Source organism: Epinephelus lanceolatus, chromosome 17 (assembly GCF_041903045.1).
Source record: "Epinephelus lanceolatus isolate andai-2023 chromosome 17, ASM4190304v1, whole genome shotgun sequence".
Taxonomy (NCBI): Eukaryota; Metazoa; Chordata; class Actinopteri; order Perciformes; family Serranidae; genus Epinephelus; species Epinephelus lanceolatus.
In genome coordinates this window covers 17,131,364-17,156,979 of record NC_135750.1, presented here as the reverse complement: position 1 = coordinate 17,156,979, position 25,616 = coordinate 17,131,364, and the positions used below count along the sequence as shown (strand labels likewise).

The 25,616-nt window shown below is 39.9% G+C and overlaps 3 protein-coding genes across 4 annotated transcripts in view; all 3 read left to right on the top strand.

The window, feature by feature from the left end:
* The first annotated feature begins 760 nt into the window (after positions 1-760).
* Positions 761-4,877, top strand: LOC117248697 (autophagy-related protein 16-1). Its single transcript, XM_033613917.2, has 7 exons — positions 761-1,271; positions 1,358-1,418; positions 1,525-1,609; positions 1,814-1,887; positions 3,480-3,731; positions 3,820-3,941; positions 4,447-4,877. The coding sequence occupies exons 1-7, from the start codon at positions 1,184-1,186 to the stop codon at positions 4,518-4,520; spliced, it is 756 nt and encodes a 251-aa protein (XP_033469808.1). The 5' UTR covers positions 761-1,183; the 3' UTR covers positions 4,521-4,877.
* A 1,466-nt stretch (positions 4,878-6,343) lies between these two features.
* tex36 (testis expressed 36) lies at positions 6,344-8,224 on the top strand. Its single transcript, XM_033614105.2, has 4 exons — positions 6,344-6,443; positions 6,542-6,682; positions 6,863-6,937; positions 7,037-8,224. Exons 1-4 carry the CDS (start codon positions 6,393-6,395, stop codon positions 7,364-7,366), a joined length of 597 nt encoding a protein of 198 aa, XP_033469996.1. The 5' UTR covers positions 6,344-6,392; the 3' UTR covers positions 7,367-8,224.
* A 12,547-nt stretch (positions 8,225-20,771) lies between these two features.
* The window catches only part of ctbp2a (C-terminal binding protein 2a), a 91,433-nt gene continuing 86,588 nt past the window's right edge, over positions 20,772-25,616 (top strand). For both annotated transcript variants that reach the window (XM_033613339.2, XM_033613341.2), the window contains exon 1: positions 20,772-21,108. The gene's annotated coding sequence lies outside the window, so the exon portion shown is untranslated. The remainder of the gene's footprint in view (positions 21,109-25,616) is intronic.

Below are 25,616 nucleotides of genomic sequence, written 5' to 3'. Positions count from 1 at the left end.
ATTTAGAAAAATATATGAACCGGAAGTACTTTAAGATGTGCCAGAGCCTCGTTGTAGAAAAGTTGAGCACGTTCTGTTCTGTTCCGTTATATTTTATTTTGAAATTCAATCACGTTTTAAAGTATGTCCACTAGTTTTTAATTAAATGTTATGTTTATATTAATATTTCATATTTTGCAGCCAAAAGGTAGGCTTAAAAAAAACAACAAATTATTATTTTATTCATAATTCTTAATCATTATTTAAAAAACTATTTTACAAAGCGTTTTAATTTGTAAAAAATGTTGGTATTAATATTAAATGAAGTTAAATTAAATCAAATTAAATTAAACTAAATTAAATTAAATTGAATTAGATTAGATTAGATTGAATGAAATAAAACTAAATTGAATTAAATTAAATTGATTTGAATTTAATCTAATTTAATTTAATTTAGTTTAATTAACAAAGTTAGTAGTGCCAACCTACAGCTTTAATTTAATTACTTTAATGCCCTGTGGTTTATCTATATATTACACAATGGCTCTATTTTGTTATAATATTTGATATCATATTATATTACATTGCATTCAGTGGTGTGTCTTTTATTTATGTAGAAATAGCTATATGTAAATGTACAAATAGTCTTTAAGTTAAGTTTGACATAAAACATGCTGTCTTGGGAAATATTAGCAGCATAAAGTAAAGAATAACACTTAAGAATAGTAAGTGGCAGAAAGTTTTTCGTTTGAAAGTTTTGTTTGTATGCTCTGTGTACATAAAGATAATATAATATAGATTTAATAAAATCTTAAGATATAAAGTTAGGCTAGTAGTAGCTTGTCAATGTATTAAAAGTAGCTTACAAAATATTTCCCTTTGAAAATAACAAACCAAAGTTGAGGTATAAAATTACCATATATTATTTTATATTACTATTATATTATATTATTATATATATATAATCATGGTCAGAAGTTATATAATGCTGGGGAATGTAAAGCAGCTGACTGACTGAACAGGGAGGAGCTGTGAAACTTTGCTTCAGGCATTTCATTCCTGCTGACGGGACCTTTTAACAACTCTCCCATTTAACAATAATTTCGCCTTCGACCAAAATCAAGTGGGAGCAGAGGAAAAGACGCGTCAAACCAACCTCTGCAGGACATTTTTGGGGACCGTGTGAAAAATAGTTTTTATTGCAATGCGAAGCTGGAAGAATCACGTGCGCGCTCAGCTGCAACACAGAGACCAAACAGAGAAACTGCCATATGCTGGCGTCTTTACAAGCTGTAAGATGAATATTTCCTCACTCAACCTTTGCAGTGATGAAGCTCTCACTGTTTTAGCCTGAGGACATGTGTTTGTTTTCTTTCAGTGTCTCAGCTGGAGGAACGGTTTGAAATTCGCAAGCGAATTTTGGATGATCAGTCTAAGAGGTGAGAAATGTAGAGTCATATTTGGCCTGTCTGATGATCTAATGCACAAAGCTTGATTCTGTTTTATTATAAATCTGATCTTTAAACACTGTTTTTTTATTTCCAGTTCAGAGCAAGGTGGAGTTCAAGTTGGGAAAGACACGAGACTCCTTCAACTCCAACTGAGAGAGAGTGAACACCTGGCAGAAAAGGTGTGTTGGTTAAATGTGGAGAAATCCAATTATGAACATGTTTCAGACATTATTCCACTGTGTAAGCAGCAACTGTTTGCACAAATATTTATTATAAATGTGAGACATAATCAGAAATACATTAATACATGGCTTTAAGTGGCTTTAACCTTGTGAAATTATTATTAGCATAGGCCTACATTTTTTCATCCTTTGTCCCCCCAGCTGTCTCAGACTGTCTCCGACCTGACCGCTGTCCTGTATCTGAAAGAGGCTGAACTGCAGTACTGGCAGTCACGGTAATTTCAAGTTTTCAGAGCATCACTGTCAGTGGACAACTAAAGCTATCAGTATGCTCCCTTCTTTATCAATCTGAAGAGACAGATAAGCATTGGACACCTTTAGGCACTGTATGAAAATCATTTTTATTATTTATTTATTATTTTCTCAAACATAGGAAGCAGCTAGATTCTTGTGTTGTAATATTTTATTAAGTTTGCCATAAATATACAGTCTTAAGATATTATGGGGAGGGCATTGCAGTTGTTTCTGAAGTCAGGGGGTGGGTACAAAGGAGATATTAATAACACAAGGGAAGGCCTGGCTTTTTTAAAGGTCCAGTGTGTAGGATTTAGGGGCATTTATTGGTGGAAATGGAATATAACATTCACAACTATGTTTTCAGTCGTTTAAGATCACACAGAATAATAATAATTGAGTTTTCATTACCTTTATTTAGTCATATCAAACAGAGCCGGTCCTCTTCCACAGAGTCCACCATGTTGTTTCTACAGTAGCCTTGAACGGACAAACCAAACACTGGCTCTAGATAGGCCAATTTGAGTTTTCCATGTCAGTCACCGTATGTCTCCTTCACGTTTGGCACACGGGAGAAGTTTCAGCTCTGCAACCTCACTATTGATGCCTATAAATCCTAGAAACTGGACTTTTAATAGGATGACATGTCAGATTCAGCAACTCAACTCTATACCTTGCATACAGTCCCTTACAATACATCCACCTGATTTGTCAGTTTATTTTGTGATCTAGCAAGCTCCAGTAAGCAAGACTCTTGGATCTAGCAAGCGAGTCCTTTTAAAGAAAGGCTTCTTATTATCGCTATGTATGTTACAAAGTAAATAAAATACTGTTAAATTGGAAATGGACAATTTTTTTTAACTTTCCCCTCTAGCATTTTGAAGTGACATTAGGCTGTTGTTGGCGCTGCTGTCACAAAGACAACCAGATCACTTTCCGTTTTTCTCAAAGCCTAGCAACGAGGCTCTTTATCTTTTGCCGGCTAGAGTTTCCAAAGTTAGTTGGGTTGTTCCACCATACGCTACTGGGCATAGTAACTGCTAAGAACTTACACTGATAACAAGGGATAGCTACCGATAGATACCAGGGTAAGCAATACCACTATCATCTTCGTTTTTTGGTTGCACAGTTCCACGCTTCCTTTGTGCTGTAAACTGAACCTTCAGTTTTCTGTGAGATCATACCAAATGGATAGAATAGCATAGTGAAAGCAAGGCTTATAGGGAACCAAACTAAACACCAGTGGTGTCACTATTCTGTAACCATTACACTGAATGATCAACATTCACTTCATAATGATAAGTTAAAGCAAAAAACGTGCCTATTTCCACTTTAATGTGATTACTTTGGGCATATAATAACATCACTCAAGCAACACACCCAAGATGCTACTGTATTTGACCCTGAAAGACCTTGATAAGGAAGCTTGAATCCACCTTTAGCAACTCTGTGTTTTTCGCCATTAGTGGATGAACTCGTGACCTATAATCCAACATCTAAAAGTTTAAAGTAACAGTACCACGAGCTAATCTAAGGTACAGTAAATCACTGTTTCATGACTTGTCTGTTTCAGTGTGTCCCACTACCGTCAAGAGGCTCGCACTCTGGCTAAAGGGAGTAACACCCTTAAGGCGACCCTTTCAGAATTTGAGTTCACCATCGAGTGTCAATCCAAAGAGTTGGCAGTCCTGCGTGCTGAGCAGAAAGGACTAAATGAGGCATTGGCAAAGGCTCGTAGAGAGAAAGATGAACTCATGCAACGATGGATGGTGGAGAAGAGGGAGGAGGCAGACAGGTTGAATAAGCACAACGACGTAGTGGAACGGTAAGTGTGATCTCTGTTTTACTTTGAATGATAACATAACCACAGTTGTGGAGATTTCAAGTTGTGTCTGATTACTGCTTTTCACCAGGTGGCAACGTTTGGCCAAACAGCTGAAGAAGCACCTCCATAGGGAGAAGAGAAAAGAGTATGTTCCCATAGTGACGAGCTCTTGGAGCAGCGAAACAGAGACGCCTACATCAGTCACTCCGAGTAAGAATCAGCACTCTCTTCAAAATGTTTAATGCATAATGCAGGAGGTGCAAACAAATGGCTGCCTCTTAATTTAATACCATTAGTTCACTGTAGTGCTGCACCACACGGACTGTCATAGGCACCAAGAGCCTTCATTAAGAGCATCCTTATGACCCTCTTAATTAACAGGGTCCAGTTGATGAGGTCAAGACAATGTTATCATGATCAACAAAGCACTAACAGCACAGATGAGGGCCCATTTAGCCGTCATTAAATAACTCAGTGGACTCGAGATGTCAGCTATAAAACCATGTTAGGCAGCCATTTTTATACATCTTGAGTGCTTCAAGAAAAGATACATAAATAAGGAACAAGGGTTGGGTATCTATGCGTGCCTACACGTTACCTTACTTTGAAGAATATGAACATGTTTGGACCCTGGATGGTAGCTTCTAAAGCAGTGTGTTGAGCGTAACCTAAAACATGTAATTGAACCTTTTTGTCGTGCTCATCTCGTCCTCAGGGATCAATAATACAACAGATCCACAACAGGGACACTCAGATCACTACTGTGTCTCAGCTGTGGCTGGAGTCTAATATTCCTCATGGGATCCTGGAGCAACAATTTTCAGTCTGAAGATGACCTCTCTGTACATTTCCCCATCCTCCATTTGTTTGTAGAAACTAATATGCCTGTATGTGGCACCAGAAAGATGAGAAGGAGTGAGCGCTTGCTACTAGAGGTGTTTGGTTTCTTATCTGTCTTTTTTTAATTCACCCACAAATTAATTTGAAGATTCCCATACTGTGGGGTGTCCACTCGCTCACCTAGTAGAGCAGGTGCCCCGCGTACAAAAGCTTTGTCCTTGCTTTGGCCCTTTGCCAATGTCCATTGTCCATTTCATGCTAGATTTTTTGGTAATACTTTACTTAAAGGTATCTACATAAGAGTGACATGACACTGTCATAACTAGGACATGACACGGTCATGAACCTGTCATGAACATTATGTACATGTCATAAACGTTTATGACTGCTGTCATTAAGTGTCATTTGGTTTTTGTAATAACAAGTTGACATTGTTTGGGTTGTCTTGATTATGACAACTTGACATTAATCAAAGTGACATTATCAGAAGTTGTCTTTGTCATGACAAGTTGACATTAAATTTGTTTGGGATGACCTTATAATGACAACTTGACATTAACCAGGATGACATTACCAGTAGATGTCTTTATGTCAATGTCAAGTTGTCATAATAAGAACATCCCAAACAAATTTAATGTCAACTTGTCATGACAAAGACAACTTCTGGTAATGTCACTTTGATTAATGTCAAGTTGTCATAATCAAGACAACCCAAACAATGTCAACTTGTCATTACAAAAACCAAATGACACTTAATGACAGTAGTCATAATCATTTATAACATGTACATAATGACAGGTTCATGACCGTGTCATGTCCTAGTTATGACAGTGTCATATCACCCTTATGTGGGTACCTTCAAGTAAAGCGTTACCGATTTTTCTATCTAATAAAGGCAAAAATGCCAACAAAAATTATTCCCATATTTTCTAAATATATTGTTAAATTTAGATTTTGTCACAGTGACTAATTTTACGTTTGCTGCTTTAACTAAACCCCCCCTTTTCCTAAGTAATGTCACTTACACTCCAGTTTACTTACCACGTCGGGACTTTGGCCTGATTAACACACCTCACTAAAGAATTAAAAATAATGCTTCCAGTTGTACCATTAAGGTAGTAAACAATTCAAAGCTGGTGCTACTGTACAGTCAGGGCTTGGTATTTATGACTATGTACCTATTTTCACTTTTTAAAGATTATTTGCACAGAAAATCACGTGAATCATTTTTTACTTCCTGTGTCAAAAAGTGTAGGCTATTTAAAAAACATATTTTAAAATTACTTTTGCATAATTAACATTTCCTATTAAAACTGACAAAAAGTAAAAATAACTATATTGTATAAGTATGTATGTTTTTTTTCTGTATCCAGTGTTGGCAAAAATAAAGCTGCTTATATGCTAATTTTGTTTGTTTTGTCGTCCATCAGAGAAATCCTTCTTGTAAGTTTCATACACACCAATTTAATGTCGTTTTGTCGCAAATTAGTCCACAGTTGCAGAACTGCAGAGCTCCTTAACAAGGACTGTCTGGATAATTTTTCAACATTTTAAAAAAATAAGGAAGGAAAATCTCACATTTTACATAAAATTACTTAACATGGCTGTAATTAAATATTCACAAAACTGGCTTTTTTTTGTATATTTACTGCCAGAATTCCAGTTCCACATCTCCATGGCAAATCCAGATCACATTTCAGGTTGTTTGTGCATGCAGCAGCACGTTTCCATAGCCACTAGTGTGTGTTTGCATTAGTTGCTAAGTTTGACAGTGTGTGTGTACTGTACTGGTGAAACTACTCTCGCAAACTGTTGCGAAAAATGGTAAAAGGTGGAAAGCGATATTCTTCAATGAGCAATGATGGCAAATGGGTAAGAAAATCCTCATTTTACATACAATCATTCATTCATTACGAATCATAACATCTGAACATGAGTGATAATCAGCTTTTCTGTCATTTCCTTCTCAGTTTGCTCATCCAGTTTCACCTGAAAACGAGATGAGGAGTCGTGAGGCCTGTACAAGCACTGGGACCATGCTGACTCAGGTTAACTCATCGTTGCCTCAGGCTTTGAACTTGCAGCGCTATCCTAAATTGAAAACTCAGCAGGTGTGTATGTACAGTAGATAATACAGTGTTTGGTATGAGTGTTCTTTTTTTCAAAGTATAGCCATGGCCCAGGGCTTTGAAAGATTTTATTGCACTTCTTATCAAAGCATTTCACCCTATTCCACTGTATTCAGTTGTATCAGACATTATAGTGTCATCCCAGCTTGAGTTTCTTTACAGATATCCAGAGAGTATCCACTCTCCTACCATGACAACAAGCTTGCCTTAAAAGACAACATCACTGTCTTCAGTCATGTGAGTATAAAAAGAAATGAAGGCCATTATGAAAAGTTCAGATCCGTCACCATATTACACCTTGAAGGGAAACCATATCTTTTCCATGTTGGTATTCAGGGTGTGGGCCGCAGGAAGTGTCTCGATCACAGACAGCAGAACATCTCCCACTTCTGCCTGTGCCACAACGGAGCTCACAGCAGCCCTGAAGAGACCGGGGGGGACGTCACGGTTCACCAGGCTGACTTTACGGTGAAACAGGCTGCTAATGTTCCAGCCAGCACCAGGCAGTTCCTCCGGTTCCCCCGCAACCACAAGCTGAAGTCTGAAGAGGCAGCTTTGGCGCAGGCAGGGGAGCAAGTCATGTGGTTTGGACGACACGACTCCGACCTCTCAGAGCCCCTGTCAGTGCTGGCAGCTACCAACTGCTCAGCACCAGCCAAGCCCTGAGATACTCCTACATGTAAGGCACTAGATGGCATCACTGAGAGGGCATAACATACAGAGAGGGTCAGGTGAGCTTTCTGAAGGGTCCAGCTGTCAAATAAATAACAGGACTAGAAACTGCAGGTTGTGTTTTCTCTTGTTTTGAGAGCTATATGGCAGACATGGATAAAAAGAAACCTTACAGTAAAGGCTTTATTCCACAACAACCCAGGTTAGACTGGAAAGTAGACTGTTAACAATCCACTTAATGAACTAACAGTGTATCATTAGTACATTTTATCATATGATTGACTACATTTAAGTGCTGTATTTGATTTGTAATTTGTAATTACTTTTATGTGCACAGTCTATACATACTTCAAATATATTTTTAAGTGACACTCTAGTGATTTGGCATTACATTTTATTAGGTTAGGGGATTCACAAAAGACAGATTTATTTTATTTTTTTTTTTTTTTAAAAAGTGGTCAAAAACGAAGCTTCAGAGGCTCAGATATATACTGACTTTTCGTCACTAGTTAGGGTCAAGCTCCAAAAACACTGGATCCTACATTTCCTGCTATGCAACTCATAGTGTCTGTTGTTAGACCTTTTCTGCTGGTCAATGCCAAGTGGCAACCTCCAGGATTAAAAAATGAAGCCAGCGCAGAAGTGCCAAAAACTGCAGTTCCTCTAATGGCTACTTGAGGCTGGCTCTTGAAGCCAGTAAATCCCCATGGATCGCCATTTTTAAAATGCCCAACCTTACAGCAGAAATAAACATGTTTACAGCCTGGTACAATAAACACCCAGTCCCTTTTACTAGCCCGGTGTAGCTACACATTTTGACAAATAAACGCCTGTCTCGATTAGACACCTCTGGTTGCCAAGCATTTCATTTTTATGGAAGTTCTGTGGATGTAGAAAACTGGATTGTTGACTACTCATTTGAGCTAACATTAGTTAGCTCTTGCACTTGCCTTAAACCCCGAGGTGATCAGGCTTTTGAGGCAGTCGCACCTTAACTCTGGAATGCTCTGCTTGCACCCCTGCTGCCTGCTGTCTGCTGACTGCGGTTTCCTTAAAAAGCCAGCCAAAGACACATCTGTTTTGGCAGGCATTTGGGTAACTTACGCACTAACTCTGTATTTTATTTATTTCGTGTACTTTCATTGTGTACTGAGATTCTTTACGGTTTCACACTCTTAACGAGGTGGCTCGGGTAGTCGCTTCTTCCTGCTATGTTTTGTTGTATGTTGCCCTTGGAAAGCACTTTGAGACTTTGGTCTGTGAAAAGTGTCATATAAAATTTTTTACTTTACTAACAATAAAGAAAAAAGATGGCGACTGCTGAAAGGCCGAACTCGAGGCTTCAATACAGTGGTCCACAAAGCAGTGGTCCTCACGGTGGCTGCGTCCATTATTTTATACAGTGTATGGTCAATGCCAATGTCTTTCAAATTCTATGTCCTAAACACATCACTCTGGCTTCTTTTAAAACAAATTGGAGCCATATATTCAATCTGAGATAGCCTTGATGACATAATTGGGTTATTTCCAACAATATTTTTATTGATTTTAACAGCAATAAACAAAAACATACACATACGCACATCTAGTATGTGTATATATACATCCACACACACACAAAAAAATAAATGCAATGTGCATTTACAACACTACAAGATACAGACACCGTTCTCTTTTCAAATTCATTTTAAAAAACTACACAATAGCAAAGAAAGGAGAGCAATAAAGCACCCAGCTCATCCAACCCAGACACCCAAAACGAAATCCAAGGCCCCTACATTAAATTGGTAACAAGAATCTGCAGATGGCATTACACTGTTATCTTCTCCACATATTGAATAAAGGTTGACAGATGGCATCAAATAAATTCACCTGCTCATTTCTATTATATCTGATCCTCTCCACCTCAACAGTACTGGCGACATTACCAAGCCACATATTCACATTAGGGATGTTTTTACCCTTCCACAACATCAGCAAGCATTTCTTAGCGGACATAAGGAAACAGTTGATAAGTTGTCTTTGAGCTGATGTAAATAACCCATAACACACAATGGGGTTATTTTCCAAGACTCACAAACATCATCTAACTTGTTTATACAGGTTGAATCGTCCTCCTTATGGCTATTAAACCAAACTTCATGTGTAAACTCTGTGGAGTGCCCCTTTAAAATATTTTAAAGACTATTTCTAGTCAAGTAAATTAATATTATTAATATCATTATTGTTTCTAGGTCCTGTATACAAAGTACATAATTAAAACTGCTAGCTAGTGTGATACAGGGTCCTTGAACACACTTGATTGCTACTTAAAGAGTAGCAAGGCTACTCCACTGATTTAGTATTACACTTTTATAACACTGTCAGACTCCTACTGGGCTTTTTTAAAATAAAAAACAGAGATATCATCTTTTTTATCCCGTGTCTTTTTCTTCTTTGCCAGAATCTGGCTCCTTAATTACCCACAATGCAAGTGGACCACCAACAGCACCATCAGAGATTTGGGTATACTGATGTAGCCTGGAGGCTCTGCTAGCCTGAAGCAGACTTCTTTTCAACTCCACAACCCCAGATTTACTTTCATTTTCAAATCTGTAGTCTCCAGTCCCAACCAATCATATATAAAGGACATGAAGCACAATGTTAGTGCATCAAAAATAACATGTTTAATATGCTATATTAATATTAAGTGAGTTTGAAAGCACATTTAGCAGACTAACACATGAGGTAGGCTGTAAGTTAGTCTACATTTTTTACAAGGTTCATATGTGTGACTTTGTAGATGAGAAAATAGGAGCAATGAAGTTGTAGGTGATGCAAGTATCTAAACAACCATGTATAGTCTTGATTTATAGCAGGGCACATTGTCGGAGCCCTTACAGGACTGTTGGTAGTTTGCAGTTTTGCCAGCAGAGGGCAGCAGGTCTGCACGAGTCATCAGTTGGCCTCCTGATCCACTGAGTTGTTCAACAGCCAAGTTGTGTGAGAAATGCAACAACCAAAACCCCTGTGTAATGTGCATGCTCTGGAGAAAATGTGGGGGGGAATAATTAGAAAAATAATCCAGCTATTTTTATTCAATGCATATCAACACGAAGACATTAAATTAGAGCATGTGAAATAAATTAAGCTTGATTTGAGTCATAATGCATGGGTTTGTTTCACCCCTGGGGATGAAAGGGATGGATATGTGTGTGTGCCGCCCCTACCAGAGAGGAGAAAGCGTGGGAGTGAATAACAGAGAACACTGCTCAGAGAAAAGCACTTAAGTGAAGAGTATCCCCAACCACTTTCTCCAATGGCTGATGTTTTCTCTAGAGTATGTTCTGACCAGCTGCTTTCTTTTCTTTAAGTACCCGCCGGGGAGATGGGTTTTTCTCACAAGCTTTCTTTCAGCCGTAGTAATTAGCTGATCCACATAGAGTGTCGACCTTGTATGAGTTTGTTTCACTTCTGAAAGGTGCCGTACACCTCACGTTTTATATATATATATATATATATATATATATATATATAGCGTGAGAAGAAAGCAGTGAGACATCCATCTGGAGCTGTTGCCCTTTGTGATTTCACTTTGAGATTATCTCACAAGCTGCTGCCAAAAAACTGATTCCTCGATGCAGGTGCACGACTGACACCGAGCTGCAGAGCCAGGGGTTTGTAATGACCATACCTTTGAAAAAAACAGGTGCAAAAAAACGAAGGTTACCAGCTCCATTTATTAACTGTCTTTGCCTTGTCATTGAAACAACAGTATAAAGCTGGTAAACATTTTTAGAGGCCACATCATGCCTAAATTAATCTAAAAAAAGAGGTGCAGTGGTGTTAATGAGAGGAACAGACGTGTTTATTAATGAAAAACACCTGTGTTTTGTGTTTGACAGTTGGTTCCGTCTGGTCTCGGCTACTTGTCTGCCACCTCTGTCCCTGTGGGTGCAGTTTGCAGACTACACTTTGCTTTGGACTTGCCGCAACTTGAACAACTCCTCCGCATGGAAGCCGCCAACACTTCATAATCAGAAACTCTCATTAGCTCTGTCAGAACAACAGTAAGGCTTTTAATACTTCACAGGGGAGACGAGAGCATACTGAAATTGCCTGTCAATCATTAGTCAGTATGTGGCTGTGTGAGATGTATTTGCCATGTTAGGTGAGGGATGTGTCTTTATATCGTGTCGAGGCAAAAACAGCAAGTATATGTAAATACAGCTGCTTGGTGGAATATCAAACCTTCTCCCAAGGACAAAAGACACATCTCAGTAAACAAGCATTCAACCACCAAAGCCTTGCACTTCATGAATATTAAATCAGACACTTTGAATCCTACCTCTTTGGTGTTAGGAGGCCCTAGTCTGGATTCTTACCATTCGCTGTGATTTATTCGCAGGTGCATGTGTCTCTTTGATGTGTTGAGTTGAGAGGTTTTGCACCTGTTAGAGGAAAAAAAATGCTTTGAAAACAAGAGGTGGATTTGCCAGACAGTCAAAATGACAGCAACAGAAGGAAGATTTGTGTTGCTCTGGTTTATTGTGTGCGTGTGTGTTTTCTTTCTTTAAAAAAAAGAAAGAAGCTGCTGTGCTGTTGTGACACACTCTGTTGTGCGCGCTGCAAAATCACTTTTTGTCAAACAAAATCTACCTTTTTTTTTTTCCTCCCGTGTCAGTTTTGGCATCTGTTCTGACGTTATGAAGTTGTGTGTTTTGCATTTTGTCCATTACCTATTCATTAAAGATGTGACTTGAAAAGAGAGTTGCCATGGAGATGTTTCGGTTAAATCACATATCTCCAAGATTTCTGTTTATTCTTTTGCCAATTATAACTAATGTCTAGCTTCCCTTTAGATTCCCCCCCCCCCCCTTCTTATATTCTTTTTAATAAGGTGTCAAGACTCACAGTATGTCTCTCCTTTTTTTTTATTTCATCTTGTTCAGCATCCTGTGCAAATAACAACTTAAAAGTCCAAAATGGCCTTCAAGGCACAGAGTCGACTCCCTTGGCCGGGTTAAACCACCTAACTGTGAGACTCCTTCCAATCTCCTGTCAGTCATTCCACTTGCGGTGCTTACAATTCCCTGGCAGTCTCTTTTTTTCCAGGCAGCCAGTTGGTTAGTGTCCCCTGGCAGCCCACTGGTCCTTGTTCCAGTAATGGTCAGGGGCCCTCCAGAGTCTGAGGGTGGTGATAAAGGTGGCTGGCTATCTCATTTCCACAGAGGACAAGATAACATCCTGAGAACATTCCCATCACTCGAGGAGTTTGTTCAGTGGAGATAAGAGCTCCCCAGCTCTGAAGCTCTGTGGGTGTGTATTCGGTGTCTTTTTGCCACTGTACATGTGTGTTTAAATGGAGTACTTTGGAGCTTGTTAGCCGCAGCCCTGCTTCCCATGTTGCAGCTGTGAGGTCCGTCGACCTGACATCGTGGCAGCGAGCACTGCTGCAGAAACACTGCCTCGGCAAGATCAGACCTCTGCTCGCACTAAATCACATTCCTCCATGTATTTTTCAAACCTCCGACACAGTTTGCATGCTAATTTGTGTGTAGGTGGTGAGTATAATTACATTAGGCTGGTTGTAAACAAAGACCTACAAGCAGCAGTCTGTTCAAGTACCCTACCCGCGAGAGCACAAGAAAATAGTTTATACAGGATGGATGAATTTATCATGCATAGTTTATACGAGGAAAATTGTATTCAAGACTGTGTCAGTTTGTATGCGTAGCTGTTGTAGCCGTGATTACACTGTATACAAGTGTGCTAAACAGGAGTGAAAGGGATTGATTGGTTTTGTTTACATGAAATTATATATTTGCTAAATGCCTTTTCAAGCAGAGTCACTCTTTTGGATTCCTGTTCCTGTGTATTGTTATGTATGTAGATGAAGAGGCAACAATGCAGAGACAACCTTGAGGCGACAAGAACGGACACGTCTGTGCTCCGCTCGGAAACGCACTTCCCAGCTCAAACACTGGCTCAGTTCGGCTTGCCACATTTGTACAATATTACCAAGTATTTCATCACTACTTAAGAAGCTCCACCTCTTAGTTTCATCTAGTCTGCTCCTTCATAACCTCGGCATCACTGCGTTTTAATCTCATTAGGTAAAATGGGTGAATCTATTTCAATTTTGCAGATCAGGAGCCGGACCACACACACCCACAGAATCTGTCTTTGCACCGTCTCTCACACTTGACCAAAAGGAGGTGAAGTGAAGTTAGTCACATTTTGATTTTTCGGTGCTCACAGTAGTTTTTGTGACTGTATAACCTCCTGCTTTCAGCTCCACTGCGTACCATATATAGAGTTTATATAGTGAGCTGTGGAAAGTGCTTCAACATCTCACTTAAGCATTCACGGTATTCTATTTCCTGCTGTGGAATGCAAGCGAAACATACATAGACCTCACAACAAGTCTAATTAACTGTTTTCACACTTATTCTCCAGTCAAAGGGGAAAATCTGCTTCATTTGCATCCTATTGGAGACATAAATATAAACCGATGACGGCATCCCTGTGTCTTTTAAAGGCTGCTGTGGATGTGTCAGAGGCCTTAATGTGGTGGAGTATAATTAGACGTGAGTGCGGTCAGAGTGCTATTGTGTGGCTTTGTTTGAATCATATTATGCCATCTCAAAAGCAATGTTAAAAGACATTCTGCCGCTGCACTGTATGCACACTTTGTGGAGGAGGTACACGCAGCACAATGGCGCGCTCTTAACAATCTGACATCATTATCAAATGTAAATTACACTCCCAAGAGCTTCTCATTACAATATCCCATATGTAGCGTGTGTCATGAGTTGTTAAATTCTCAATTTAACATGATCTCCACTTTTTAGCTGCTGATAATCACAAGTGCTCTGTTGGTGATGTTGAAGTCAAATTAGCTGCACTCCGCTTTCTCAATGAGGAAACGTGAAATTATGTTAAATGTTAATGTAAAATCACAGATGAGATCACTACAATGGTAGCTGGGTTATGCACAGTGACAAGGTTATGCTGAATAGTAACAGTTTATTTGATAGAATAAAAGATGAATGAATGGTTGGGCTGAATGTATGAAGATCTGCAGTTTATTTTGACATGTAAGACTAGAACAAAACACCGAAGCATTATAATACACATGCAGGGCCAAGTAAAAGGAAATGCTATGCAATAAGGAGATTTAAGCATGAGAGACCGATTCAAGGTTGCGGTGAAATATTCATTCAAATGAGGTAAAGAGTGGAGCAGCATAAGAATAACCCGTCTTTAAAGATTAACATAACCCTTGGAGGTGTTATTGTATCCCCGTAACCAAGTCAAGACTTCAGCAGGTGCAGAACAGCTCTCCCTCTCTGTGAGTTACTGCATTAAGTCCCTCAAATTTAGTAGCACAATCATGAGCCTCCCGTTCACTCTCTGGAGTAGAAGAATCGCTTTGCATTTTAAAAAGGTCAAACACTCAGATCTCTGCCAGGAGGAATTGAGGGAAGAAATAATGTCTCTCTGCAGAAATATGCAGTCGCACACTACTGATCCTCTCAAATACCCACTGTACAGTGAAGAGATTAGAGGTGTGTGTGTGTTGACTGTCATCCTCTTACAAGTAGTGTATAAACAAAGGCAAATCATAATATCAACCCTAATGTGGTGCACATTTTAATAATTTTCAGGGCTGTATTGATTCAGTACAACCAGCTTCTTATACTAGTGAGTGGAGTATGATAAAATGAAAGAAGACAAATAAAGCACAGGGAGCTGGTTTACTAAGTGACCTATAGTAAACACAGAAGAGGATAAGCTTATAATTACTAAACACAGCCTTTTGTGGGATTAAAGGTCCAGCGTGTGCAATGTAAGGGCATCTATTGGCAAGACATGGTGTATAATTTTCATAACTATATTTTCATTAGTGTATAATCACCTTAAAATAAGAACTGCTTTGTTTTTGTAACCTTAAAATGAGACATTTATATCTATAGATACAGAGCTGTTCCTCTTCCATCGAAGTCATGGGTGTTTCTACAGTAGCCTAGAGCAGATAAACCAAACACTGGTTCTAGACAGAGTAAGTCTCGTTTGCACATTTTCGCATCAGCCACCATCGTTCTCCTACACGCTTGGCACATGAGAGAGGTTACAGTTCTGCAACCTCATGAATGGATGCTACTAAATCCTACACAGTAGACCAGGGTACCTGCATGCACCCCTTTAGCCCCTCTCCAGTGGCTAGCTACTGAAGAAGCTAGCTAGCTAACCCTACTGAAGCCTACTGAATGTATGTACAGGAACCAGTGAAGGAAAGCAGGGAAACTTTGCTCATATTCAACCAGCTGTGCGTCATCGCAATGTGTGCAGATGAATGTTGTTTGACTTCCCTGAGAGATCCCTGCCTGTCCGGCGGGGAGGTTGGGGTGCTGGCTGCGGCACGGGGGCGAAGCCAAACACCGATCATCTGCACACACTGCGATGCCACACAGCTGTGTAGCTTTATATTCATTGTCTTCTGTGGCGATCAGCAGTGATGTGGTGGTTCACTTTTACACTGTGATCTGTAGCCTATAGTTCGGCTTTAGCTTCTAACTATCTTTGTCTTTTTAACCTGTTGTTGCTGCTGAGTCAGTTTGACATCCTGGATATATCCTTCAAACACAGACTGTAGACCCCTCTGTCTGCTTCTCTCTGGAATCACTGTTTCATTTCTCCAAAAATATGATATTTCTTCAGGGAGTGCAGTTAGTTACAGTGTGGGCTCCATGCTTACTGCGACAGCTTGTCGAACCCATGGTCGAACCATGACAAAGGGGTGGAGCTAAGCAAAAGGTCAATTTAATATTAAGTGGACAGATTTGTTTGCTTTCATCGCCAATGCTGCAACATTAAAGCACCAAAAAATCACAAGTAGCACACTGCAGAGTAGCCACCTTGTGATAAAAGATACGAACAAATGCTCCTATGATAGTTAACGTTGCTGACCCCTGCACAAGATCTTTAAAGCTGCAACAATAAAGAAGATTTTGAAACAATTCTTAAATTCAAAATGACAACAAGACGGGAAATCTGCCACATATGGCTAATATCTCCGTTACATACTACATCAAACATGTCATTTTACATCATTAAATAACGTACTGCATTAGATTTCAGTGAGTTAAAGGGTTTAAGTGCCTTTGTGTTTGCTGTTTTATTAATTTGGGAGAAAGGGATTCCTCCAACTAAATCTAATTTTGACTTACAGATAAAACCTCACAGCAGTGATTCAAACTGTTTCCTCTGTCTCTTCCTCCTCCTGTCATCCATCCCCTCTGCTGCCATTGCAAACATATGCTTCAGTTGGTGTCCCCCTGTTGGCTGGTGTGGGTCTTTGGAGTGTTTGGGTTCATGCCCAGTAGTTACATTGTGCTGGAGACAAAATGACCACAGGGAAAAGATGCACTCAGGACAGGGCCAAGAGCCCCCAGGCCTGGGACCACACACACAGACACACACAGAGGGCACATGGTACAGAAGCTACAGCTCGGTACAGAGTAGACGGTATGTAAATGATTCATCCATTGCTAACGGTGATTTTCTTTGCCTTTGTGAAAAGCTCCATTCAAAGACTGTGATTTGCTGGAAGTGTTGGAAAAGTATGCAGAGAGTGAAGTGACCAGGAAATCCAAAGATGCTCTCTACCATCTGTGCCGTGTTATATATGGCCAGCACTGCTGCGTGAATGAATGGAGGGTCTACAATTATTCTACTGCTGAGACTGGAGCTAAGAAAGGGGAGAATATAGATTGCATGTTTTAAGCATGACATCAAGGCACAGCTGCAGTTGCTGCAATCTGCACCTGTGGCATGAGGAGGAGGAAATAACTGCGTAAACATGCAGTTGAGCGCCAAATCTATCTATGTACCTATGATACATGTACCTATGTATCTATGTGTGTGTCTCTGCCTAAACAACAGGACTAATTACAGCCAGGGCCATAGGCAGGGTTTTAGATGTACAGAGGTCGACTCTCGTGTCCCCCAACACAGCCACACCCCCCTCATAAAATTCTGACCTGATGCCAAAAAGAAAGTCTGCAAAATGTTCAAATTATTAGCATTTTTCATCTTATTATTTCAGTTAACTGCTCACGTAATTTTATTTCTCCCAGTATTTGATACTGTTGCAAAGTCTCTTCCACAATGCCTTCAATCTGAATGGGAAATACTTAACCAGCAGTCATTAGAGCATTTATCAGTCCAATTATCATCCTAAATTTAAATAGATTGAGTCTAAAATCAGCCTGTAAAATATTCAGGATGAGTAACTTTCAAATATAGAATATAAATCCCCACTGGAGACTGTTACTCCAGCTGTTAGTGAATTCAAACATAATCAAAGAAAGAAACCTCATTTAAAATCCCACTGACATTTGTAACAAAGCCAATAACAAAAATAGCCTTGGAACATTTCTTTACTTAACAATATGTCTGCTCAACTCATCTATAGATTTTTTCGAGGTCTTTAATAACCCCCATTTCCCAAAAGCCCTAGATCTTAAAGTTATAGTTGTTTCTCATTTTTAATGGTGAGTGCTATAGTGGATGTGAATTCGTCATAGATTATGGAGAGTAAACCCCAGGAACACACTTCTTCAGAGAGATCAATATAAGAAATGCTGAATGGAGATAGTGGAAGACCAACCTTTATAGCAAATAAATCAAAACACGTTCTTTAGTGAATTACTCATCACAAAGTCAGGTTACTTTCAATGTAGATTAATTGTTGCTAAATATTTGCACACAATAGGCCTAACTGCAGGTGTCTAACTGAATCTGACAAAACTAACGTTAGCTTGCTAATTTTTGACCATGTTCAGACTGAAGAGGTAAATTATAAAATAATCACCACATCTGACCTGACACCTAAAGGGGGGGGGGGGGAGTCTGTACAAAAACAGTACGCAGCAGTTTTTTCTGAGCCCATATGAGTCTGATATGCCCAACCCCCTCAGCACGTAGGCTATGACAGACGAGATATTCCATAACCACGAAAGAATTGCGTGGATACGTCTGACTTTGGCTGTGTTTTACTCAGAAAGCTGTTTTGAAACAAGGTAAGTAAAATGACAAGGATAGAAGCAAGTCAGGTTCAACTGTTGGGAGGGTATGTGTATGTGTCTGTATGTGTGTATGGACTGTGTAAACTGCAAATGAATTGCCCTTCTCGTGATCGACACATGTGAGTTGATGATCACAAAGAAATTTAGTTTCTGTTTGTAACATTATCTTAAAAAACAACAACTGTACTATGAAAAAATAAACCTTTGGATTTGGTGTGGATAGGCCAGGGGGAGGCAACCTGCAGCTCCAGGGACACATGTGGCTCTTTAACTCCTCTCCAGTGGCTCCCTGTGGCAACATTTGATTTTTCAGTGTTGAAGGCCTAAAGAAATTCTTACATTCTCTAACTGTAAAAATGTGAAGCCTTAATACCAAATAAAAAATGTTTTAACACTTCAACAACAAAAATCTATTGCCTGGCAGTGGCACCTTTTCCTTGTAACTTCGCTGAACCTTAATAGCAGTGGCTAGTCTTGAGTCCTAGCTGGTTAGCTATGGATGCCAAATCCAAAAAGGTAAAAGTCTTGCAATAAAATAGAGGATTTTGTAGTGTGTGGACATATTTGTTTGCTTCCACTGCCAGCTCTGCAAAGGCACCTAATAATCAATAATAGTACCTTGCAGAGAAGCTACCTTGTGGTAAAACATGAATAAATGCTCATCAAGATTATTAGTATTGGCTCATTTAGACTTAATAGGCTGTTTGGCTCCACCCAGATATTTTATTATTATTATTTTTGGTTGAAAATGGCTCATTTGATAGTAAAGGTTGCTGACCCCAAGGCTCATAGAGATAGATGAGTTTCAGATTTGAAACTGACATGTAATTATTTGACTTTTACTCTAAGCTGACTCTGAAACACCTATTTCTACATGCAGACAGTATATAAACAAAAAGTCATATTTACAAAGCATTGACAGTGAATTTTAATATAGTGTTTAGTCAACAAAACAAAATTACGAAGGTTTGTTAAGGCTTATTGTGATGCTGGAGTGACCTTCTGTTTAGCATCAGCTTAGGTAGCCTAGCTGAGTGCTTTTGATTGGAGGGAACAGATTTCTGCAGGAACCACAGACTAGTGCAACTCAATTCAGAACAACAAAACAAACAAAAAACCCTGTACTGTGAAAAAATTAAGTTTTGGATTAGGTGTGGATGGATTGGTTTCAAATTTTAAATTGACATGCAATTTATTTGCACATAAAATACCTTTACACTGACTCTGGAACACATATTTCTCCACGTAGATAGTATATAAATAAAAAGTCATATTTACAAAGCATTGACAGCGAAGTTCAATATATTGTTTATCCAACAAAACAAAAATAATACTGGAGTGATGTTGTGTTTAGCATTAGCTTAGCATTGTTGAGTGCTTTTGATTGGAGGGAACAGATGTTTCGCAGCAACCACAGACTGCTTAGCAACCAATTTGCACAGTAGTAAAAAATGGGTACAGACATGAAAAGTTCAAATAGTGAAGCTCAATCTTGTAATTTAGAAGTTAGTTAAAACAGCCCCTTCAAACAAAACAAAACAAACAAACCTGTAGGCTACTGTGAAAAAATTAAGTTTTGGATTAGGTGTGAATAGATTAGTTTCAAATTTTAAATTGACATGCAATATATTCGCACATAAAATACCTTCACACTGACTCTGAAATAGTTGTCCATGTAGACAGCATATAAACAAAAAGTAATAGTTACAAAGCACTGACAGCTAAATTCTATGTATAGTTTGGCCAATAAAACAAAAATAAAAAGGTTTGTCACAGCTTAGCTTAGCATTAGCTTAGGTAGCCTTGTTGAGTGCTTTTGATTGGAGAGAAGAGATGTTTCGCAGCAACCACAGACTGCTTAGCAACCAATTTACACTATAGTAAAAAATACTGGGTACAGTCATGTGTAAAGTGTGAATAGTGAAGCTCAATTTTATAATTTAGAAATTAAAAACAGCCTCCCTTAACACCTCAGTAGGTCACAATCAGTGAACATGTGGGTATTGTATTAAAATTGGCTTAAAATCTTAAACTTTTTGTCAAAATAAAATCTAAAAAAAATTTCAGTTGCATCAGATTAGACGCTTTAAATTAGGACATAAAAGAAATACCGAGTGTAGTCGAGTGTAAAAGGACAGACATCACTATCACAAATCGCCTTTCTCGAAATTTCCCACTGTCCCATCTCCATCAGCTGCAAGTAGTATCTCTCGTGTGTGCTGTGAGTGTGCGCGCGGGTCCGCGTGAGCGTGAGTGTGTGTGTGTGTGTGTGCGTGTGTGTGTGTGTGTGAGAGGGAGAAGTGGGCAAAGGCTCCGCCTCACTCAAAAAGCGAGAGAAAAAAAAGGAAAAGCAAACTGATACACACCTCTCAATTCTGGCAGGAGGAAAAGAATAGGAGTGTTTATGAAGCGTATAAGTAAACAGCAGGATAACCAGGCACAACGAGAGCCGACGCTACTTCCCCCCGTTCAAACCGACACCAGGCACCGTTCCCCAGCGCCGGAGATTGTCCCGTTGCGTTCAGGATTAAGTTTTTATGTCATCTAAAGGTGGATCATTATCTAAATCCGAGATAACAAGCGAATTTGAAATGCGTAGCCTGCGATGCTATTTCTGGAGCCCCCAAAGCCGACGTTTGAACTCTCAGTAAACATCCAGTCGAGGTAGGATTCAAGATTATTGCAAAAAAAAGGAAGGTGGTGTGAAATATTTCAGTGTGTGCTCCACCGGGGTATAGTTCTCCAAGCTATACTCGCGTCGCTGTCCATGTGTCCCTGCGCCATCAGCAAGGAGGGACAAGAGAGGGTGGGAGTAGACATTAGCTGATACACTTCATAGTGATGTGGGAATAGGCTTTATTAAGTTCCTAATGAGCTGGGCAGCTGCGGGGTAATGCTCAACATATTAAAGATCCAATTAACACGCATGTTTTTCTGTAAATGTTTGCAGGCTCCTTTTCCAAAAATATGCATTTGCAATCATGAAGACTTTGATGAAAAGTTTGGTACAAGTGTGAGTGTGTGTGTGTGTGTGCAGCATTTCTTGCTAGCATGTGCACGAGCAAACAAGCCAACTCCATTGTCATCTGTAGCCTACTAATTAATGAGTGCTTAATTAGTGGGCCAATCAGGCACCCTTAGGAGCACCTGCACCTTTTAAAAACAGGAGGATAATCCTTGCATTGCACAGTTTTTGACAGGCAGAGTGGGTTCGCAACTCTCTTCACTCTTTTTTTTTACTGCATTTGGAGGCTCCAGTGGAAGAAAGATTCAAGTGGAGGAGGAGGAGGAGGAGGGCGGCTCCATTGTCTGGCCAGTGAAGGGGTGGGGATTGAGGCTGTATGCAGATGTGCTGCTGGCAACGGACATCTGCTCTCCCCCTGTGGGCATTGTCACAACAGACAGGGGAACTTAGAGTGGAGTCTGCCTGCAGAGAAAAAGCCTTTGTTAATGATATGCAGGCCGTGGCCTACACCCTTCTACAGGCTAATGTTTGCGTTTATTGCAACATGTGATCATTAGAGATTATAGAGCGCCTTTTACCCCGTGAACACATGAACTGCTGGTGATGCAACAGATCCAGTACTTCTCAGTTTGTCACTGCTTTGCCGGGATTTCCTTTTTCCTACCTGCAACACCACCCTCCCTGCTCGCCTCTCCCTATCCCTCCCCTCATCCGCCGCCTTCAACTCCGCTGGGGGTTGAACTTCCTCTCACGTCTTTGTGGCCTGCATGTGTTCAGATATGAAAGCTGGCCTCCCAAGGCAAACGCATCACAGGCAGCATCGCAATGTACATGGCAGCTCCTATCAGGCCTTTTGATTTATCGCCGAGAAGGGAAATGCCAAGAAAATGCAAAACCAACGCCTTAATATTTATGATATCATGCATACGGATTGTGCTTGATGGTAGCTATCAGTGTTGACGTGTGTGTGTGTGTGTGTGTGTGTGTGTGTGTGTGTTTGTATTGGAAATCAGGAGTCTCATTTGCCTCAACAGATATTCCCCGGTGACTGGTGGGAGTCGGTGTACTGTGATTACGAACATGATTTGTGCTTGTAGAGAGCACTGTTGTACATGGCTGATCTGCTGTACAACATGCTTGTGTAGGGACTCATTTGTGTGTTTCTGCTGTATTATAACACGCCGGGTAGCGGAGAGGTAAGCTGGGGGAGCGAGTGCACCAATGCAGGAAGAGCTGATGGTGTTTGAAAGCACAGGTGCTGTCTCTCACTTTCGCTCATCACTTGCTTATTTGGCATGTACTGTTTTTTTTCATTGGACCGAGACTGCATGTTATGTTTATCCTGTGACTATTCCTCGCAGCGCTGCCATGTTTTCGTTGACACGATTACTTTATAGAGATGAAGAGCACGGCAACAGAACCGAATCTAAATCGTGCATCGACTGCCTGTTTTGAAGTCGCAGAAGCAAAGCAATTACAATTGGTTAATCATATTCTCGGAGCCTAATACTCCATTTAACACAGTAATTTGGACGCTGCTGAAATAGCTCTTGTGAACTCTTCTGAGAATTCCCATAATGGCCAGGCCACTAACGGCTTCTAAAAGTTCCCATAGGAGTTGGTTTGAGAGGATTTTACTGTCATGTGATTGTGCTATGCATTGTGGAGAGGAGGTAATGGGTGTGAAATTACACTGTGCCATCTGCAAGGGGCCGCAAATGTACAGCCTGATGTCACTCAGACATACTGCTCTGCACACAGTGAGGATGATTCAGGATTTACACCATGGGTCTTTTGATTCGGCTGCAATTAATCTCTCCTTAAGTTGTTGCTTTTCTTTATTTGAGAGTTTTGTTACATACATACGTGCGTTTAGCTTCTTTTGTAGTTTCACGGTAGCGTATTTGAATGTGAAACATTGTTCTTTGTTTCTAAAAAGTCCTGCTGCATTTCTCCCATGCTGATCTTAAACCTTAATTCTCAGATATTATTAAGGCTTTGATGCTGAAACAAAGATTGCTCTGTGAAGTAGTGCACTTTGCAAATTGAGAGCTGTGTGCTGCAAATGAATCTACTGCGATGAAGGAACAGTTGTACTTCACTTATTCTTTGAGCAACTGTTGTGCTGCATCTCATGCTGGCTGGTAGTAGTTTTGTCTCCGAAGAACAGACATTTTTAAATCTAACTGTGTGCTTAGTGTAATTGGTGCACTCTACAAATTTCCAGCACCTGCTTCTCGCTTGTTCTAACTTGCTCTGTTGTGTCTCGCCTGGTTCTGAGTCAGTTTTTTGTTTGCGGTTGTGAAGGATAGCTTTGGGAGAGTGGATGCTTACAGTGTGCACGCACTCTCGTCTGCCGCTGATAGGGAGAAATGGATACATCCTCGGTAGTTTGCTCTTAAGTGCGGCTGAAGTCATTTTTCATGTTCTCACAGCAGCTTCTCTGCAGCTTGCTCCTGCCATATTGGCATCCTGCGAGCTGGTTTGGAAGCTTTGCCAATCCAAAATAATGTAGTTAATAGTCGTTCCCAGTTCAGCTGGCGGAGTGGCCAGAAAACAAGCAAATTATAGTCCGCTGCTGCTGAATTTGAAAGCATTAACATTTTTAATTGAGATAATCAAACAAAACTGCAGAATCATAACCTCACGTTGTTGCCAAATGTTAAATATTAAATCCAAAGTGATAAAGTGAGTAAGTTAGATTTGTGTATTGTGTCTGAGCACTTCTGCATCATGTCTCTGAGTGCAGATGCAGTGTTGCAGCTTGTGTAGAAAATTACGATTACGCTTTGATCTTAATTCTTTATGATCTCTGAAGACTTTTCTCTTTGAGTTAAAACTCGCATTGACATGTCATTAAAGACTGCAACTAATGATTTTTTTCATAATTGATAAGGTATATTTTGATTAACTAATTAGTCCTTTGGCAGAAAATAGGGGAAAAAAACAATTAAAAGTTCCCAAGAGGGTGATGTCTTCAGATCTCTTGCAATTCCAGTGATTCAAAATGAAAAGACACTCAATTTACATATATCACAGTAGAGCAGCAAACATCTGAAAGTTTAAATGAGTAAATGTTTGAAATGTTTGATCATTAGAATTGTTGTCAATTAGCACTTTGTTGATTGACTGTTGGATTCATCAACTATTGTGTCAGCTGCTGTAATGCCATTGCTAATATTAAAGCACAGATGTAAATGAATTTAATAATGGCTGAACATTTTAAATGATAACTTTGGCATTTTTCAACCTGGACCCTATTTTAAAGAGGCTGATGGGAACAACAATTTTGGAATTGGTCCAGCATTGAGGGAGCCTGCAGCGTCCAGCAGCCACGGGACAAACTGCAATGGAAGCTAATGGGGCAACTGAACATCGTCATTGTTTGTTCATTAAAATGGTTATTTGTGCCACAGAGTGACTCGGATTGTTATTATAAGTGTCTCTTAACATTTCACTTGATCCGGTCTGTTTGTTATTGCCTCTTTAAGCAGAAGTCTCTTTCTGAAATATCACGAGATGTCACTTGTTGCAGGAAAACAACAGTGGAAAGGTCTGTAAGATCTGGAGAAAGTATAGTAATCAGAGTATTTTACAGTTAATATAGTTCAGTGTTATTTAAAAGATATTCAGTGTCATAGTTGGTTATTTACCTGATGTCAATAATGTAGATGAAGCCTTTGGATTTGATGGCCGCCGGTATTAAAAAGGCAGCGGAGGCTCTGCAGGACGTGAGGCAGGGAGACCATGGAGTCTCTGAAGTTGGTGTGACCCTCAGTCCACAGAAGAAAAATGCCTATGTTGTAAAGGGTAGTTTATGTTTGCGCATTTCCGACCTGTGCCGACAAAATGAGGGGCTACACTTCGAGCAGCTGTCGTAGACTCTGTCAGATATGGATGCGCTAACGTTTTGGCGTTATTGCAGCTGTTTCCGCAGCTGTCCGCCGCTACTGGCTCACTCAATACTGGACCAATTTCAAAAATTATTATTTGCATCAGTCTCTTTGATCAATTTACACAGGGAAATAGGGTCCAGGTTGAAAAATGCCGAAGTTATCCTTTAAGGCCCAGACACACCAAACTGACATCAAAGAATTAGTGGTGACAAAAGCCGACTGTTGCGTCGCCTCATGTGGCCTGTGTTTCGGAGAAGAAGTTGCACTTGGACACGCTACAAAGACAACAGTCAACGACCAACTAGCACGTA